The 18,804-nt window shown below is 36.7% G+C and overlaps 1 protein-coding gene across 2 annotated transcripts in view; it reads right to left on the bottom strand.

Annotated features, from left to right (window-relative positions):
• Positions 1–236: 236 nt before the first annotated feature.
• The window catches only part of QRFPR (pyroglutamylated RFamide peptide receptor), a 52,155-nt gene continuing 33,587 nt past the window's right edge, over positions 237–18,804 (bottom strand). The window contains exons 2-7 of one of the 2 annotated variants that reach the window (XM_075189524.1): positions 11,859–12,017; positions 10,960–11,021; positions 5,320–5,555; positions 4,136–4,233; positions 845–903; positions 585–719 (exon numbers count right to left, since the gene is read on the bottom strand). In XM_075189524.1, coding sequence (XP_075045625.1) covers positions 669–719; positions 845–903; positions 4,136–4,233; positions 5,320–5,555; positions 10,960–11,021; positions 11,859–12,017 — 665 coding nt within the window. In that variant the 3' untranslated portion in view covers positions 585–668. Of the gene's footprint in view, positions 904–4,135; positions 4,234–5,319; positions 5,556–10,959; positions 11,022–11,858; positions 12,018–18,804 lie in introns of both variants that reach the window. The other variant, XM_075189523.1, reaches the window with a different exon arrangement.

Below are 18,804 nucleotides of genomic sequence, written 5' to 3'. Positions count from 1 at the left end.
ATACTGTGTTGTATTTCTCTAAATCCAGGCTTTGTGTATATGTCTGTAGTGGACAACAGATGCACTGTAAGCAAAGTTTTGGGGGAAAAATAATTAAATAAATATCTAACATTGTGTCAGTCAGTTAAATTAGTTTTTTTATACAGTTGTGATTTATTAAAATGAAAGAATCAGAGGGCATATATCAACAATGCTACACAATCAAACTTATTTTCATTTCAATTCTGAGATGATGCACCCAGAAAATGTTAAACTCAGGTTTATGTTGCAATTTTTTTTTAAGAAAAACTTTATTATTGTGTGAAGGAGAAGCTTCACATTACTAGATTTACATCCCTCCCTTTCAAATTAATTTACAGGTATAATTTCAAATAAATAACAGAATGAAAATAACATAAATTCCCCCATGACAAGAGTCCTTGATAGAAAATATAAGGGGTCATATTAAATTTAAGTTACAAGAACAGCTAAAATGAAATCATTATGGAAATAGAATCAAGGCTCATAAGCCCCTCTGGAAATCCAGCGGTCAAGAATGAACAGTTAGTTCTGATGTAAACAAATTAATATTTCTTTTCGTGGTCTTTTTAGAGACGGGCTGATCATAAAACTTAACCTCAATATTTCCATCGCTAAAAGCTTCTCTCCTAGTTTCTTCACTTGTTGTATTATCTCTTGTTTTTTGTTGAGTTAAGGTGATGCCTGAGGGTCCAGGTCTCCTTGAGGGAGAAGAACAATCTTTCAGGAAACAAAAACATATAGCAGACAGGAAATTTTTCTTGAAGTTTTCATTCATAAACGCGTAAACAATGGGGTTGCAAATAGAATTAAAAAATCCAATTACTTGTGCTATGGCAAATGTTATCTTGATTGTGACATCATCATATTCATTTTCAAAATTACCTAGAAGGATTAAGAAGAAAAATTACCTGGAAGGAATAAAATAGAAACTAATACAAGTTTAAAATTCATTTTAGAATTGTATAGTTAAAACAGATTATTCCACAGAACAGTAGAATTCTAACATGTAATGCTCCCAGTGTACCTAATTTATGGTATTATCGTAATCTGATTCTGAGAATCTATGTAAAGACACAAAAAAGATGACCTCCTGGTAAATTGGCTGCATGTCTAGCATTAAACTGAAGCATAGCTGAACTAAAGTAACTACCAGCTATGGAAGTTCAAAGAAGAAATGGGTCTACAGTATGCAAAGATGACATTTGAGAACATATACTGAAGAGTGTGATAAAAGAAACAGGCAGATTAAAGTAATAATCATCCTGAAAGATCACATTTACACCATAAGCGGTACCTGCTATACAAACTATACAGCATGAGACTGGAGAAAAAGGCAAGAACATTTAAATTAATCTCTAGATAGTTTCCGGGCAATTGAGTGAAATGGGTGAGGATTTTAAAGACGGCCACATAGTAGCTTTATCGGCTTCCTGAATTATATAAAGCTCTGAGCAATTAAAGCTATAGAAGAATCAAAACTCACTTTGGAGTTTGTCAACAGGAATTGATGAATGCAGTAAGGAAATTGGAATATGAAAAATAAAAAACGGTGAAAGCAGAAACAGCTGTTAAAGCTGAATACAATTGTTCAATCAAACTAGAATGAGTGTGTAAAAAACAGGTCACTTAAAGTAGACTGTTCACTTACATTAAAGTTGGCAATGTAAGAGAATGCCAAAAAATTATAAGATTCAAAGCTGTGTTAATACTAGCAAAAAATTTTTTTTTCTTACTCAATAAAACTGTTCCACAAATTGCTATGCCAACTCACCAGTGACAAATGGTTTTTTTCCGTGATGCAAACGAGAAGGTGTACCTTGCAAATGGAGAAAGTGCTGCTCTCAAAAGAATTGGTCAGGGTTGCTCATAACAAGTTCTGGCCAAAAACAGTAAATTCTTGAGAAAAATATGGAAATAAAAATATTTTCCACTTTAAGAGGGGACACTCTTATCGGCAAAACCTGTAAACCATCCAGGGGGTAAATGTATCAATGACCGGATTCTTCAACTCCGGCGAGATCGGCGTCTTCAGCGCTTAAATTTAAAACGGTGCTGCCTTGTAAAGGGAAGTTTCAGAGCTGGACTAAGGCTTAGGGGGGCCCAAGGCACTTAGGACAGGAGGGCCACTATTGTCTAAAATTAAGTTCATAGTGTCATCATTTACAACAGAGAAAAACTGTGTTATTGTTACCATAATTTTTCTCTCATTTCCTTTCCATGCCTCTCTCTCAGTGCAGCCCCTCCATGTCACTCTCATCGCAGCCCCTCCATGTCACTCTCATCGCAGCCCCTCCATGTCACTCTCATCGCAGCCCCTCCATGTCACTCTCATCGCAGCCCTCTCCATGTCACTCTCATCGCAGCCCCTCCATGTCACTCTCATCGCAGCCCCTCCATGTCACTCTCATCGCAGCCCCTCCATGTCACTCTCATCGCAGCCCCTCCATGTCACTCTCATCGCAGCCCCTCCATGTCACTCTCATCGCAGCCCCTCCATGTCACTCTCATCGCAGCCCCTCCATGTCACTCTCATCCCAGCCCTCTCCATGTCACTCTCATCGCAGCCCTCTCCATGTCACTCTCATCGCAGCCCCCCTGTGTCCCCCTCATTGCAGCCCCCTCCATGCTGCTCTCATTGCAACCCCCTCCATGTCATTCTCATTGCAGCCCCCTCTGTGCTGCTCTCATTACAGGCCCCCCTATAGGTCTCTTTGCAGCCCTCCCACCACCATAGGTCACATTGCAGCCACCCTCCACCATAGGTCTCATTGCAGCCCCCTTCCACCAGAAGTCTCATTGCAGCCCCCCTCCACAATTGGTATCATTGCAGTCCCTCCCCCTCCAACCTTCGGTCCTATTGCTGTTCCTCACCACCATCATTGGTCTCATTGCAGCCCCCCTCCTCCCCCTTAGGTCTCATTGCAACCCCCCTCCTTCCCATAGGTCTCCTTGCAGCCCCCTCCTCCCCATATTTCTCATTGCAGTCCTCCTCCACCCCCACGGGTCTCATTGCAGCCCTCTTCCTCCCCCATAGGTCTCATTGCAGCCCTCCTCCTCCAACATAGGTCTCATTGCACCCTTTCCCCCTCCCCACACTCCCTCTCTGGGCACTGCATTGTGGGATTGCTAGAGACAGCTATCAGTCGCATGCAGTGTATGAGGCTAATCTTTCTGTACAGACTCTTCAGAACACTGTCTGAGAGCTCTGAGGAGTCTGCACAGAAAGACTAACCTCATGCATTTAAAAACGTTTGAGACTATTAACTGTCTCCAGCAGCAGGACTTAGGTGCTGAGAGGCCCCCTGAGAGAGAGAGGAACCCTGTGCATGTGCCCCCTATTAATCTGGCTCTGCAGAGCCTGTCATAAGGGGCTCATACTGTTGAGAAGGGCTGTTAGACAAAAAGACTATTATTTCCATGATTTACTAAAACTTCCAAAAAAAGGAAAAGTGGAGCATTGCCCATAGCAAGCAATCAGATTCTAGCTATCTATTTCTAGAATGTACTAGTGAAATGATAACTAGTGTCTGAATGGTAGTGTGAGCAACACCTCCACTTTTCCTTTCTTGAAATTTTAGTAAATCTAACCTGTGAAGTGTTAATAGCTACATATAACTGTATAGGCAAGGTGAGTTCATGAGTTGTATTTTCTCCTTTATGTTCCTGTGCTGTGTTCCCTGTTGTTCCTGTGTTTGGATGTGTTACAGACAAGCTATGCAGTTATGTTTATCATATATACATTAAATACAGCTGAGTCCTTGCTCCCAAGTGTGCCCATCTATTCCCATGTACAGTCTAAACTTACAGATCAACAGTCTAACTATTTTCATTTAAACATATTATGTATTTTGCACATTAAAGTATGATCATTAAACTTAAATCTTTGTTTGGATGTTTTAATCGTTTAATCCAACAGCATCTTTGATTTTTTTTTTTAAAATATCTGTTTTAAACAAATTCCCTGGACAAACGCTTCCTTATCATTATGTGCAACAAGTTATTTTGTTGACTATTTTTATTTTTAAAAAAAATCATCTCTATTTTGAGGCTGATAACAAAATCTTAAAACTATGGAATAAGTGCAATGACTAAGAAAAACCCAGCGTTTACTTACTGTATTCTATCATCATGTGCACAACATGAAACGGTGCCCAACAGACTGCAAAAAGGACAACCACTGTAATCATCATTATGATTGCGCGCTTCTTCTTCCTGGATGAATGTAGTTGATGTTAATTAAGATTTTAAACTATGTAGTGTCTTGTACAAATATTTCTGTCATGCTTTTACACAGCAGGAATGATTGTTCAGTTTTTGTATGCATTTTAAAACAAACAAAATGCTGGACAAGATGAGACTTCATGTCATACTCTGCTGTACTATCGTGACCTATAAGGGCAGAGTATTGCACAATGTTAAGACACTGCACTGGCAATAATATTATGAGAAAGTTCCAGTTATTAGTTTAAGAATGTTTTATATTGTTACAAAGATAACAGATCAAACATCAAGTTAAACATAACTGTCATGAAACATTATCGCAAATATTTTGATAACATTGTAACACCACACATTATTATATATTTTTATTTTTAGATATATACTGTAGTACTGATGAAACATTTGTAAGTGAGCAAATGTATGCAAGTACATTGCTGGAGGTATGGATCAGTCAAATCTTGACTTGTCATCTTTTTCAAAGGGATATATTCCATCTATATTTATCATAAAAGTCAGAGGTTTAACATATATGTTGTATAATATCATCAAACCCTCTGCATGCATAAAAGGAACATTATTTATGGTAATTGTATAGTACTTTATCCTTTGTTGCATTAACTTTATGGTGAAAGCAGCATGAATGAACCTCACAATAATGATCAGTAGAACAGAATTGTGTGTACTTCAAATGCTAGATGAATAATGATGCTTCATCCAGTGCCCAAGCAGCATTTGAATTATGTGCCATAAATATTCATATTGATATACTGTATATTGATCACTGTTTGGCTTTCTATTAATGCTGCATTCAAGATAAGTAGCTGTGATGAGTATATAAGAAAATTATCCAATCTAACAAGTTTTCTTTGTCCATGTTTAGACAACAAACTCAAACAAGATAAAAAGAAGAATAAAACTTCACAGTAAGAGTATTCACCACTCTCAATAATGCAGTGTGGAAATGATTCGAAAACGCTTATTGTGTTGCTTCCCCTGATCCCTTAGCAATTTTCTAAAATTTAATTAACTACCACTGATCCAAAGGCACAGTCTAGTAATATACATTATTAAACTAACCTGGATATTTTAGACATCTCATTACCATGAATAGTTTGCAGGACCGAAGCATCTCCAACTCGTTTCTTAATCCAGAGTTCATAGCCAATTTTACTGTACAGCAAAAGCATCAATGTTAGTGGAAGTAGAAATAGGATCACTAGAATAAAGGTTGTGTAGATTTTTTGATGGACATGGCTGGCCCATTTTTCCAAGCAGCAAACATACTGCTTTTCATATAAAAAGTCATATTTTATCTGAAACAAAAATATAAAGCATGTTAGACACCTGAAACAGTTGTAAATATGGTATATAATGCACTGTGCAAAAACAGGGTCCCCTATGACAACATTCTACGGTGGCAAGTGTTATTAACAACAAATGTCAGAGTAAACATAGCTATAAATCCTAACATATGGCCGATTACTAGTGATGTATGCCTCTTAGGACATGTGTTTGCAATCATAAGCAACTATAAAAATTTATTTTATGTACAGTAGACATTCATAACATCCTAATAAATATATTTCATGGGGGAAAAAATATTCATTGAACAGTTTTTTTTTCTGTGTATTGTTTTGTCAGTTTGTATTCCACTTATGTATTGGACGTATCCTGCAGTGTCCTGTCTAGTAGAACAGAGTGGACCTACAACGGTATTCTTCACCACATGTATCTTCACATTCACTTCTTGTTGAATTTGGGCGTAGTATACCCAATTTACGTGCTTTTTAAAACAAAATGTGTGCCTTCATGAATCAGGCCCTAAGTGTCCAGAAACATTGGACTAAACAAAGAAACTTACTGCATTTCTGATGTTATGCTGGGCCTTCGTTTAACGACATAGTATAAAAGGGAAGCGTGCATATTTTCAGAGGAAGATTGGGCTACAAAAATTTGATCAAAGGCATTTCTTTATAAGTGCAGATTAGGATCACTACTTTACCTACTTTGCACTGAAATTTTATTTAAAGTTTATTTAAATGAGAAAATTTAATTAGATAAATGGAAGGGGAGGGTACTTAGGTGTTCCCCTGTCAATTCACAAAACCTGGTAGCTTTTATGGACATACATCTTATAGTGTAGGCCTGGCAAACATTTATGTAGAATTGTGCACATAAAGACAGTTAGGTGCATACACAGTATATTAGGATACTGACACAATTATTTATTTTAGCTGTTTACCAAAACATATTCAGGTTACTCTTATATTTTGAATATGGGCCTAAAGTGTAGATGATCAGCTTTAATTTGAGGGTATTTAAAAATGGAGAAGTGGTTTAGGATTTACAGCTATTTAATATGTAGCCCCCTCATTTTCAATGGACCTAAAGTAAGTAAGCAATTGACTCAAAAGCAGTTTCATGGACAGATGTAGGCTATTCCTTTGTTATTTGCTTGTCGATTAAGCAGGCAAAGGCTCTGGAATTGAAACCAAGTGTGAAATTGACCTTTGAAACTCTCAATCCAAGTGAGAAGCTATCCGTAAGCTGCAAAAACAAAATCTCCATCAGAGAGATAGTGGGAACCTTAAGAGTGGCCAAATCAACAGTTTGTTACATTCTGAGAAAAAAAGAAGTCACTAATGTGCTCAGCAACACAAAAATGCCTGGTGGATGATTGTAGGATCCTTTCCATGGTAAAGAAAACCACTTCACAACATCCTGCCAAGTAATGAACACTCTTCAAAAAGTAGACATATCATTATCCAAGTTTATCATAAAGATAATTCTTCAGGAGAGCAAATACAGAGGGTTCACCACAAGGTGCAAACCACGCATAAACCTCAAGAATAAAAAGGCCAGATTAGACTTATAAACATCTAAGAAAGCCAGCCCAGTTCTGGAACAGAATTCTTTGGACAGATGAAATCAAGATCAACCTGTACCAGAATGATGGGAAGAAAAAACTATGGAGAAGGCTTGGAATGGTTTATGATAAGCATACCAGATCATCTGTAAAACACTGTGGAGACTGTGTCATGGCATGGGAATGCAAGAATTCCAATAGCACTGGGTCACTAGTGTTTAGTGATGAACTGACACAAGGCAGAAGCAGCTAGATGAATTCTGAAGTTTATAAGGATATACTGTCTGCTCAGATTCAGCCAAATTCAGCAAACTTGATTGGATGGCGCTTCACATTACAGATGGACAATGATCCGAAACATACTGTTAAAGCAACCCAGGGGATTTATTACAGCAAAGAAGTAGAATATTCTACAAAGTCAATCACCTGATATCGAGCATGCATTTGACTTCCTGAACACAAAACTTAAGGCAGAAAGACCCATGGACAAACAGCACCTGAAGGCATCTGCAGTAAAGGCCTGGTAAAGCATAACAAAGGAGGAAACACAGGGTTTGGTAATGACCATGGGTTCCAGAATACAGGCAGTCATTGCCTGCAAAGGATTTGTGACAAAGTACTAAAAATTAAGATTTTATTTATGACTGTGCTAATTCGTCCAATTACTGAAAATAGGGGACTGTGTATAAAAATGGTTGCAATTCCTAAATGTTTCATACGATAATTTAGTTCAATCACTTGTATTAAAGCTGAAAGTCTGCAATTCAACTGCATCTCCATTGTTTAATTTAAAATCCATTGTGGTGGAATACAGTGAAAAAGTTGTGTCACTGTCTAGGCTTCTAGGTAATACACAGGTACACCCTCTCTAAATTGTCCCACATATATACAAAACAACAAAACTTACTTGTCATAGATTGCAGTGTCTCTCAGGAGCCATCTGACTTACTCCCCAGGTATTGAGAGACTGAGTAAACAAACTCATTTATGTTTAATAGTCTTGATTAGCCAGCAACTTGCCAGCTCTCTGGAAGACCTGAAATGGGCCTGATGAATGGAGCCCGCCCTTCTCTCTACATATCTGCCATTTATCATTTTCCCAGTGCTTCTGTCACAATAACAATATGTACAAAAAGATCACAGATATAATTGGGCACTCGACCAAATATTAAATTATTCACAATTCATGTAGAGATGCACCTTAATACACTTCCCTGTATAAAGACAGCTGCCAATCTTCAGGTAGCCGGATGGTAAGTTCATAAAAATGTCTAGAGAAATAAAGAAGAAGGAAGAGGACACCAAATAGTGTATTGTATTATTTAGGAGGTGATGCCTAATACAAATAGGTGATAACTAATATGCGTACCTGATGTATATGTCAATAAGGCATGTGTGTATGTACTGCAGCACCAAGGATACAGATAATACAGATAAGATCTTATTCCATTTTTTCTGGTACATTTAAGCACTACTATTGAGTGTAATATAATCAAATATATTGACAAAATCACACTATCTCTGGCTATCCATTTATTTTCTTTTCTGGTACTTCTGTATGGAGCTCTTCAAGATGTAGTATTAGAAGTTTGGGACCAACACACAGATGTGCCTTGTTGACATATGCATTAATAATAAATCCACTGACAAGTTAAGTGAATAACACTGATTATCTCTTTACAATGGTATCTGTGAAAGGGTTGGATATATTAGGCAGCAAGTTAACAGTTAGTTCTTAAAGTTGATGTGTTGGAAGCAAAAAAAAATACGCAAGTGTAAGGATCTGAGCGACTGTGACAAGGACCAAATTGTGATGGCTAGAGAACTGTGGTAGAGCATCTCCAAAATGGCAGGTCTTTTGGGGTGCTCCCGGTATGCAGTGCTTAGTACCTACCACAAGTGGTCTAAGGAAGGACAACCGGTGAACCAGAGACAGGGTCATGGGCACCCTAGGCTCATTGAGGCGGGTGAGGAGCAATGGCTAGTTCATCTGGTCCAATCTCGCAGAAGAGCTACTGTAGCACAAATTACTGAAAAAGTTAATGATGGCTGTAATATAAATGTGTCAGAACACGCAGTGCATCACAGCTTGCTGTATATGGGACTGCAAGTTCCCATACTGACCATTGTCCACCGCCGAAGGACATGGTCCAGAACTGGACTATGGAAGAAGAAACTGGCCTAATCTGATGAATCATGTTTTCGTTTACATCATGTGGATGGCTGGGTGCGCATGCATTGTTTACCTGGTGAAGAAATGGCACCAGGATGCACTAAGGGAGGAATGGAAGCCGGCGGAGGCAGTGTGATGCTCTGGGCAATGTTCTGCTGGGAAAACTTGAGTCCTGACATTCATATGGATGTTAATTTGACATGTACCACCTACCAAAACATTGCTGCAGACCAAGTACACCCCTTTATGTCAATGGTAATACTTGATTTCAGTGTCCTCTTTCAACAGTATAATGCACCCTGCTGCACTGAAACAATTGTTCAGGAATAGTTTGAGGAACATGACAAAGAGTTCAAGGTGTTGACTTGGCATCAAAATTTCCCAGATCTCAATCTAATCAAGCATCTGTGGGATGTGCTGGAAAAACAAGGACCCCCCCCCCCCCACCTCATAACTTACAGGACTTAAAGGATCTGCTGCCAATGTCTTGGCACGAGGGGTACCTACACAATTTTAGGCAGGTGGTTTTAAACCTGTGGCTGATCAGTGCAGGGGAGAGATAGCAAATTTTAGCCCGGGGGAAGACTCGACTCAACAACCTATTAGGAACATTTTAAAGGAAAAAATGCAGGGGGCCCAATGACCCAGCCCACGGTTGCCCACTATGGGACTGGCCCAGGGGACAGATGCACTGGACTAATGAAAGTTACTACTTACAAGTTTAAGTTGTGTCAAAAGAAATCCTTGAGAGAACTTAGAATATTGATGAATGTGTAGGTAAACAGGGTGACTATCATATTACCTGAATGCTGGACAAATAAATATGATTTTACATTTCTGAAATAATTATTCTCATTCAATAATCTATAGACCTTTAGAGTATGAAGATAGAGTATAGTAGTTCAAGAGCTAGATCTTGGTCTCATTAGTAAAGTTTTAATTTTAATACAGTGAACAAAAATTTTGTTAGTCAAAATTGTGTCTTATAAGGATAATGAAGCTGTAAATGATAAAATACATACTAGATTATTAGGGCATTGGTAATTGACATAGAGCTCTTTAATTAAGTTCTCTAGTCTACTATCTTTAATCCCTTTGGTGCCAAGTACAAACTGGACACATCCATCACATATACCCCTAAATTGCTAAGCACACCATTTTTTATTTACTTTTAAACACAGCAAAGGCCCATGCTTAGGATCATCGCCGTGGATCTTTACAGCAGGCCTCAGGCACTTCCAACAGCTATGTCTACTGACAGGCAAATCAGCGTATCCTCATTTGTGTGAACAAGCCCTTACTAGTTGCATACCCCTTCCCTCCTCTGTACCACCTCTCCAGTTGTAAGGAGGCATAAGAATCATATTTGAGAAACTCTGCATTGTCACATATGTCTGCGTTCGCCTTGCGGACATGCACAGTGCCTTTTTGCATAATTTACTCTACGCAAACTGGTTCAAATCGGCTTTAGGACCATAGTGAGATAGACATTCAAGATATAGTAACTGTGAAGGGAGACTAGAAAAACAACATAGAATAATAAGCAGAAATAGTTATGTAAAAATGTATTTTCCAAAGGGGTGACCTTCCAACACACACCAGCCAAAAACATGTATACAATTTGTATTACTGGTTTATGTATTTATTTATGACTTGAAACACTGTAATGTGCTATTACCTCCAGTCTTTGTACATGCCACATTGGGACACCAACAAATGCTGCTATTAGCCACACAATACCTAAAAGACAGATTAATAGTATTATACATTTTGCATGGTTTGTACAAGGACAAATACAAAAGCACACATGACATTATGTAAAATCCAGTTTAGGCAGCAACGGTTTGGGTGTTTACAATAGAGCAACACCACCAGACGTGTAAATATATTTTCCTTACAGGTATTAAACATAAAAATCCAACACATTTGTACTATGAGGGACCTCGAAGTTCCCATTTTACAATTCATTGATTTACTATCCTCTCCAGAATATGGTTTCTTCAATCCGATCCTCAAGAACAACAAACAAATCATGTTTTATTGATCTGTGTGTCAGTAATGATCTTATCGGCTCCAAAACAAGGGATTTTTCAAGATATGAGCCAAGGAAGTCATTTGCACTTCTTAAGAGAAATATTTTCACTTCTTTGCCATATAATTAGCTGTATTAGACATATCACCATTCTGTTGGCACTACAGAAATAAATGTTATTAATAATAATAATAATAATAATAATTATAATAATGACTCTGAGCGATCACTCTGAAAACTTAAAATATGCCATTGGTCATTGGAGTAGACAAAAGGATAATTGAAATACTGAAAAAGATCATTTCAACCCAGAATATACTACATGCTTGTACTATAATGGTCAAAGATGTTATCCTATACCTAAATGTATCATCTGTGCTGTCCTGTACAAATTAGAAAACGGAATAAAGATATGACTAAAGTGGAGGGGTACATTGCAAAGCAGTTAATATATTACAGCAAAGATAAATTCTACAGGTATGTCCAATGCTTATAGATAAATATTAATGTCAAAATATACTAACGTAATTGAGCAAATGGCTTACCTAACATGGTGAATGCTCTTCTATTTGTGTATTGCCATTTCATTTTTAAAGGATGTATGATTCCTTGGTGTCTTTCTACGGCAATGCATGTCATTGTGAGAATTTCAGTGACAATTGCTGTAGACTGGACAAATGGTACCATTTTGCAAGCAAACGCACCTGTAAAGTTACCACGACAGAAAATAATAAGTTTTGGCACATCATAGTTCATTCTGAAAAAATATAAGGATAATGTAAATAATAAAGGTACTAGCATAAGCAATGTAATACATGTATGAATCCTGTATGTACATATTTATCTATATTACATGCAACTTTAGTAACCATAGCAATAACATATTAGATACATTCATTACAGACGTAAGGGACAAAAAAATAGATGTTGACAGTGGGGATTCTGGATTCCACCTTCACTTTTCGATAAAATATGCAAATGCTATTTGCACACATACTATGCAAATACTACATATAATAGATGTGTCCAACATAGACAGTGCACTAGAAAGGCTTAAAAATCCCACTATCACAGAGGAGCCCTTGTGAATGCTAGGAATGGCAATATAATTGTTTTTCCTTCTATTTTAATCAGTAAGTTTGTTCTAGCAGAAGGATTCTGGGCACCTATGTGATTTTTAACCTTCTTTCTGTGACCCATGATTCAGATTTTTAGTGATGTCCCTTAAATGAAGTATTTCAAGATGCATATTTTACTGTCCCTGGACCTGAATCAAGTCCGGACTAATAACCGTTTGCGTAGCATATCTTGCGTGATTTCACACTTCACATGTCAGGATGCTTCAGTCTGATCAGTCTAGAAATGCGGTAAATATTGCTTATACAGAGCATAATTCCACCCCTATTCAAATTGTAATGTGTCTTAAGAAAAGCTTTGATTTATCATTTGTATATGTTGGAACTAAGCCAAAATTGCACTCTTTTTAATTACGGGCAATTTGCATTTGGGCGTGAATCAGGCTATTTTCCTCTTAAAGGAAATCTAACACTATTTTTTTTTCCCTTCGAATTTGACTAACATAAACTAACATAAACTTTAAGGGATGGTTGCATAAAATATTCTTGTTATAAGACTTCACCTAGTTTGTTTGATGGTGTTGGCAATTCTACATGCAGGGCTCACCATTTAGTACAGTTCCATTATTTACTTTCTCTTCATCATAATCACTTTATCTTCTCCAGGAACTTTCCTATATTTCTAACTGATATGTAATAATCCTCTCACAAATAGTTCAACAGCATGACCTACTGATGTCATTATGCGTGACATCATTATATTAGTATTGCAGTGAACAGTGTATTTAAGTATGGAATTGGTGTTATCTTGTCACACATCTATTAGTTTAACTGTGAATCACTTGGGATCTTCAAGTTAGTTGCCAAAATCGCTCTTTGACATGGTCTGTTATTTACTGCAATAAACTCTGCTTCCTGGGACCATTAGTGTCACATATAAAATGCTATTTTATGACTTTAACACTTTATTACCCCAAACCCACTAGTCGGGAGTTTTGGAAGGAGCTCTAGTACTTTCAGCACATGGATATTTTTTCCTGGTGGGGACATACATTATCTCAGTAGAAACAATCAGATGATATCTATAAAGGTGCAAAATATTTCCACATCTCCGTATTCCAAAAACAAGTCAGTATAATATTACAGCGTATATAAATATCCACTACAGAAGCAGCATTTACAATTCAGCATATCCTGTGTCTGTTCACATTTGTATTTCTTATGGCTAGATAGGCAAAGTTAAGTATTAAGAGGACTAGCTGAAGTGCTGATATTACAATAAAGTCTAGAGTGTTTTTTCCATTTAATCTAATACCACACACGTTTTACCACAGAAAACAGTTGGTTTGGATTTGGTGCTCATTGTGGACCTGAATTTAAGTTAGGAGCAAAGCAAATTAAAATGTGTAACTTTGCGCCTTGAGAAAACCATGTTGCATTAGAGGGGAGGTAAATTTAAAATGTAAGGACATATTTATAGTTGGGATAGGGCATGTCATAGATCAACTTAAATTTCAGTGTAAAAATAAAGCTATCAAGTATTTGTAAGCTACATGAAAACACAGCCAGTATTAGAGGGGAGGTAAATTTAAAATGTAAGGACATATTTATAGTTGGGATAGGGCATGTCATAGATCAACTTAAATTTCAGTGTAAAAATAAAGCTATCAAGTATTTGTATGCTACATGAAAAAACAGCCAGTATTTTCCTTGTGTGCAAAATATAAGTCAATTTGTACCCTTTGCATGGTTAAAGTTAAAGGTTTGATAGCAGTATATTTGGCCAAATAAAATCATCAGATATATTGCTTAAATTGAAAATCCTGTAATCTCAAAAACAAAATCTGAATTCTAGCTCATTTCAGAAAATAACCTACCATTGAGAAAAATAAGGTATAATAAGTGTTTATCTCCAAGCAAAATGTTCCATAGATAAGGAGGAATAGGTTTCTTTTAAGTTAGAGGTATATTCTACCTGATTCGATCATCTGATATAGACATAGTCAAGTCAATAGAAATAATTCTTTGTTGGCCAACAGATCTTGATCTGTTGCTGAAACCAGCAATCTCACCACCTTAGCCAATGACTTCTTCTTCATCAAGCTGGACCTCTTCACCATGTAGTCCAAAATGTAATTTGGTGGAAAAGAAATTAAAAGCCATAACCTACTTATGACCTGTGGATGTCAGAACCAGTTCAAATAGCTTTTCCTCATACTGTAGTAGATAATGGCTCATAGTAGACTGTACTATGCTGAAAGTCAGGAAGTATTTAACAAATACGACTTATCAAAGGGCCTGGAAAGGTCTTTCTTGTTAATCAAATGACCATGCTATTGACCTGTTCAAATATTTACAGACGTTTTCCTGTTTTTCTGAAAAAAAAGTGCTAAAATAAGTAGGTATATTAAGGGACATAATCTATTTGTCATTTATGGGGACAGGAATGATTTGTTAACTGTCTGTCTTGTGGTTATATTTCCTTCCTTTGGATTATGAATATTTACAATCACTAATGGTGATTAATTAACCTTCATTAGCCTCATTTAGTTGGGCATAGTTCACTTTTTAGTGTGAATATATGAATTAACATACTGTGTATGTAAACCAAAATGCATCTGTATCTAGATGTGTGAGAATCATAGGTTTGTGGTCCTTTACACCTGTAGGGACTGAATTGGACTACGCAATTGTAAGCGGAGTACAGAAAAGGTGCGTTCACATTAGTGCAGCAGGCCCAGAGGCTGAAACATAATTAGATGTGGATGCATTTCCTGATACGTCTCTTAGGAGGCATTTATACCGCAGTTACTTGAGGGCTGGTACAAAGATATGCAATGATCATGACCATCAGTAGCCATCCAACTGCTTCTGATAGACTGCTTGCATATTGTTCATACTATTTAATTCAATAGCATTGTGGCATAAATAATAAATAATAAATAATAAATAATAGCATAAATAAATATAATTTATCAAGGCCATCTATTCAAATTACTTGTTTGTAATTCACACTTGATCTATTGCAAGAAATAAGATTTGCATTTAATTTCAAAGGGGTAAACAATGGATGCAGAATTGTTTATATTTAATTATATTGTAGATGGAAAATGTGACAGGCATTTCTTAATCACTGTCAATATACTTTCTCTCTTGTGTAAATGACATTTCCTTACATTAATTATATAAATAAAGGTGATGTGACTTTAGAATTTGCTATATACACTTTAGGGGTAAGAATAGACACACTTGTATGCCTGATGTATGCCGTGCAAATACTACTGTATTTAACTTGAAATTAAAATACATGTATAAGTGTGCTTTTTTCACCATAAAATTTGTACGCCTATGCTTGAAGTGCAAATGCACCAAACACTACATGAGGCCCTATATATACATGTATCCTATATTTATATCGCTTGACTAGCACAGGTTTGCTCTCATATTTGGATAATCCGAATTCAGATTTTGTGACAATTTATGCTAGAACATTTCACAAAAATATCTGAATTGGGTGTAATTTAAAGCTTAAAACTGAGCTTCTTCAATAAAGTAGACGTTATATTTATAAACCCTTATTAGTACTTTAGTGAAATTATGATTTCTGCAAAGCCATTGACTATGATAACTGCAATTACTACTTTCTGCCAAGAATCTAATGCAACAGTGGATGCAAGGATAGCTGACTTTACCAAGGTAGCAGTGTAAAGTGGAAATAAATGTAAAATAATTCACTGTTCTTTAAATCTAATGAATGGTCATAAGGAGCACATAAAGTAATTTGAAGACCAAAAAATTCTTATTCTTAACATATATGATTAAGGCTTCTTATGCTTATTCGACGAAATTACATACATTATACATAACACTTGTCTAATTATACATTTTCCCAAAAGTCAGGAAATTATGTGCATTAAGGCAAAATACTAATTATGCTCATCCCTTGCTCAATACAGACATGGTAAGTCATTATATGCTGTGGTAAGCCAGTGGCTTTTACCGCTGGCTAAGCTGCCGGCTGCTATCCTCAGTGTCAGGGATACAATGGGGTTGTGGCTCTGGGCTATGATTTCACAGTCCAGCACCACAATCCCCGACTCAGTAGCAGAAGATCTTGTCCCCACCTTCTGCCCGCTAAGGTAAGAAGCAACTGGGATGAAGATGCTGCCTCCTAGGGATTCCGCTTCTAAGTGCTGACACTGGTGTGCTGACTCAGAGATAGGGAGGTGCGTCACCTTGGAACCCACACAGCTCTGCAGGTCTTGCTATTTACTCAGAGATATGTGTGTGCATTGGAATATACATATTCAGTGTATTCAACTAAAGGTTTGAGCAGCAATGTATTACAATGCACATGACAAACATATGAAGCGTGATGGGGACTATTTGTTGAAACAATCCTTTCTTTACACAGACAATAATTTACCAAGTGGCATAAGGAAAAAAATTCACACACATTACACTATATAATAAATAATTCAAAATATTAAATATAAACAGCACTGAGGCTCCCACTTACACAGTGTGGAGAGTGGGTAATGTGGGTAGTGGGGGAAAGGGTAATGTGTTATTTGATGTCAAAATTTAAGTACATTTTTTGGGTAATACAGGTCGCAGCAAGCATTGACAACCATTGACTGCTTGTGTATGCTGGTGTTTCTGGAACATGTGCCAAGATGTCCATGGCTGCCAGTTGGTGTTAATGCTAGAGTTTGTGAAACTACAATTTCTAACATGCACTTGAAACCAGGGCCCACCGGACGATTTAGATTTACAAATGTAACTGGCAGAAAGCACACACACAGGCTTACTTTAAAAGCAGTTTAATTAAAAATGAAAACTGACCCACTAACTAACACATTTATCATTTTATTGAACAGCTAAATCCAAAGAGAATCTCCTTCCTGAAGTAATCCATAGAGTATCTTCATCCATGACATAATCCGCAGATAAAATTCAATAAGATACCATAAGAGACAAATATAACTGCTCCATATGGAGCTCCACTGTTGACATAGAACTGCTTAGATCTACCCTAAGTATAGAGTTATCTTATATATATGATGCATCGTTGCTCCTGAGGAATCCATATACAATCATCTATAATACAGTGTAGTACAGTATAACAGTGTGTTTCACTGTTGTTATGCATGTGATACATTTTCCATACATGTTGGGCATTGCCATTAAACTAAATAAAGCCAGAAAATTCTTATGAATCGATCAGTGCAATGATTCATCATCATCATCATCATCATCATTTATTTATATAGCGCCAACATATTCCGTAGCGCTTTACAATTGGGGACAAACGTAATAAACTAATAAACAAACTGGGTAAAACAGACAAAGAGGTGAGAAGGCCCTGCTCGCAAGCTTACAATCTATGGGACAATGGGAGATTGACACATGAGGTTAAGTATACATTTTGCATCTTGGCCCAGCCAGACTGCAAAGGTAGGGTGACTCATAAGCTAAATGATTGCACTGTATGCCAAGCATCTACAATACAGTGTTGTAAAATATTACTTTCTTTTTTTTATCTGAGTCACTGTGTTATGGGTAGAATAAAGTTTCCATACCTACTGTATTTAATGCAACTGAACTAAATGTAACCAGAGAAGCCTTATTCATCTACTAGAGCAATATTAAGTATTGAGTAGGGTGCATCTTTGCACTGATGCATCCACATATCACCATCTACAATACAGTGTACTACAATGTTACAGTATGATTTTTTTGCTCTTCTTGTATTATTTTCATAATGTTTTTCCCCCATACCTGTTGTATCTAACAATATCATCTGTATAAATAACTGTAATGTAAATATTTTAACATGAAAAGACAACTCAGTGATTTTCATTGTAATATGAGATTAAGGTTGTAAAGTATATATTAGTTCACTTATTAAACTTTTTAGCAAAGAAAGCATAAGGCCTGATTTATTAAGGAGAGTAAAGCAAATAAAAAGAGTAGATTTACACCTTGGCAAACCATTTTGGAGGAGAGGTAAATTTCAAAGGTGGGGAAAGATTTATAGTTGGGGTAGGGCATGTCCTAGATCAACTTTTACACCCCTTGCATTATAACATGGTTTGTCCAGTAGAAAATGTCTCATTTTTTTTATTTGCTTTGTTTAATGAATCAGGCCCCTACTGTATTAAGTGCATTATACATGTTTCATACTACTGGGCCTAACAGCTAAATGTGATTAGACTGAATGTAGCAAAAGAAGTATTAAGCAGCTCTGCGATGAAAACATTCATATGCCAGCATCTATAATACAGCGCATTACAATATTACATGTGTTTTTATTTGCCAGGCTACACTGTTGTGTTATATGTATGACACATTTTCCATACCTACTGCATCTGACAATGTACAATGCTATCTATCAAAAAATGTAACTGTTTAG

This window comes from Mixophyes fleayi, chromosome 1 (assembly GCF_038048845.1).
Source record: "Mixophyes fleayi isolate aMixFle1 chromosome 1, aMixFle1.hap1, whole genome shotgun sequence".
NCBI lineage: Eukaryota > Metazoa > Chordata > Amphibia > Anura > Limnodynastidae > Mixophyes > Mixophyes fleayi.
Note: the sequence above shows the minus strand (reverse complement) of the source record. Positions and strands in the feature narration are given on the sequence as shown.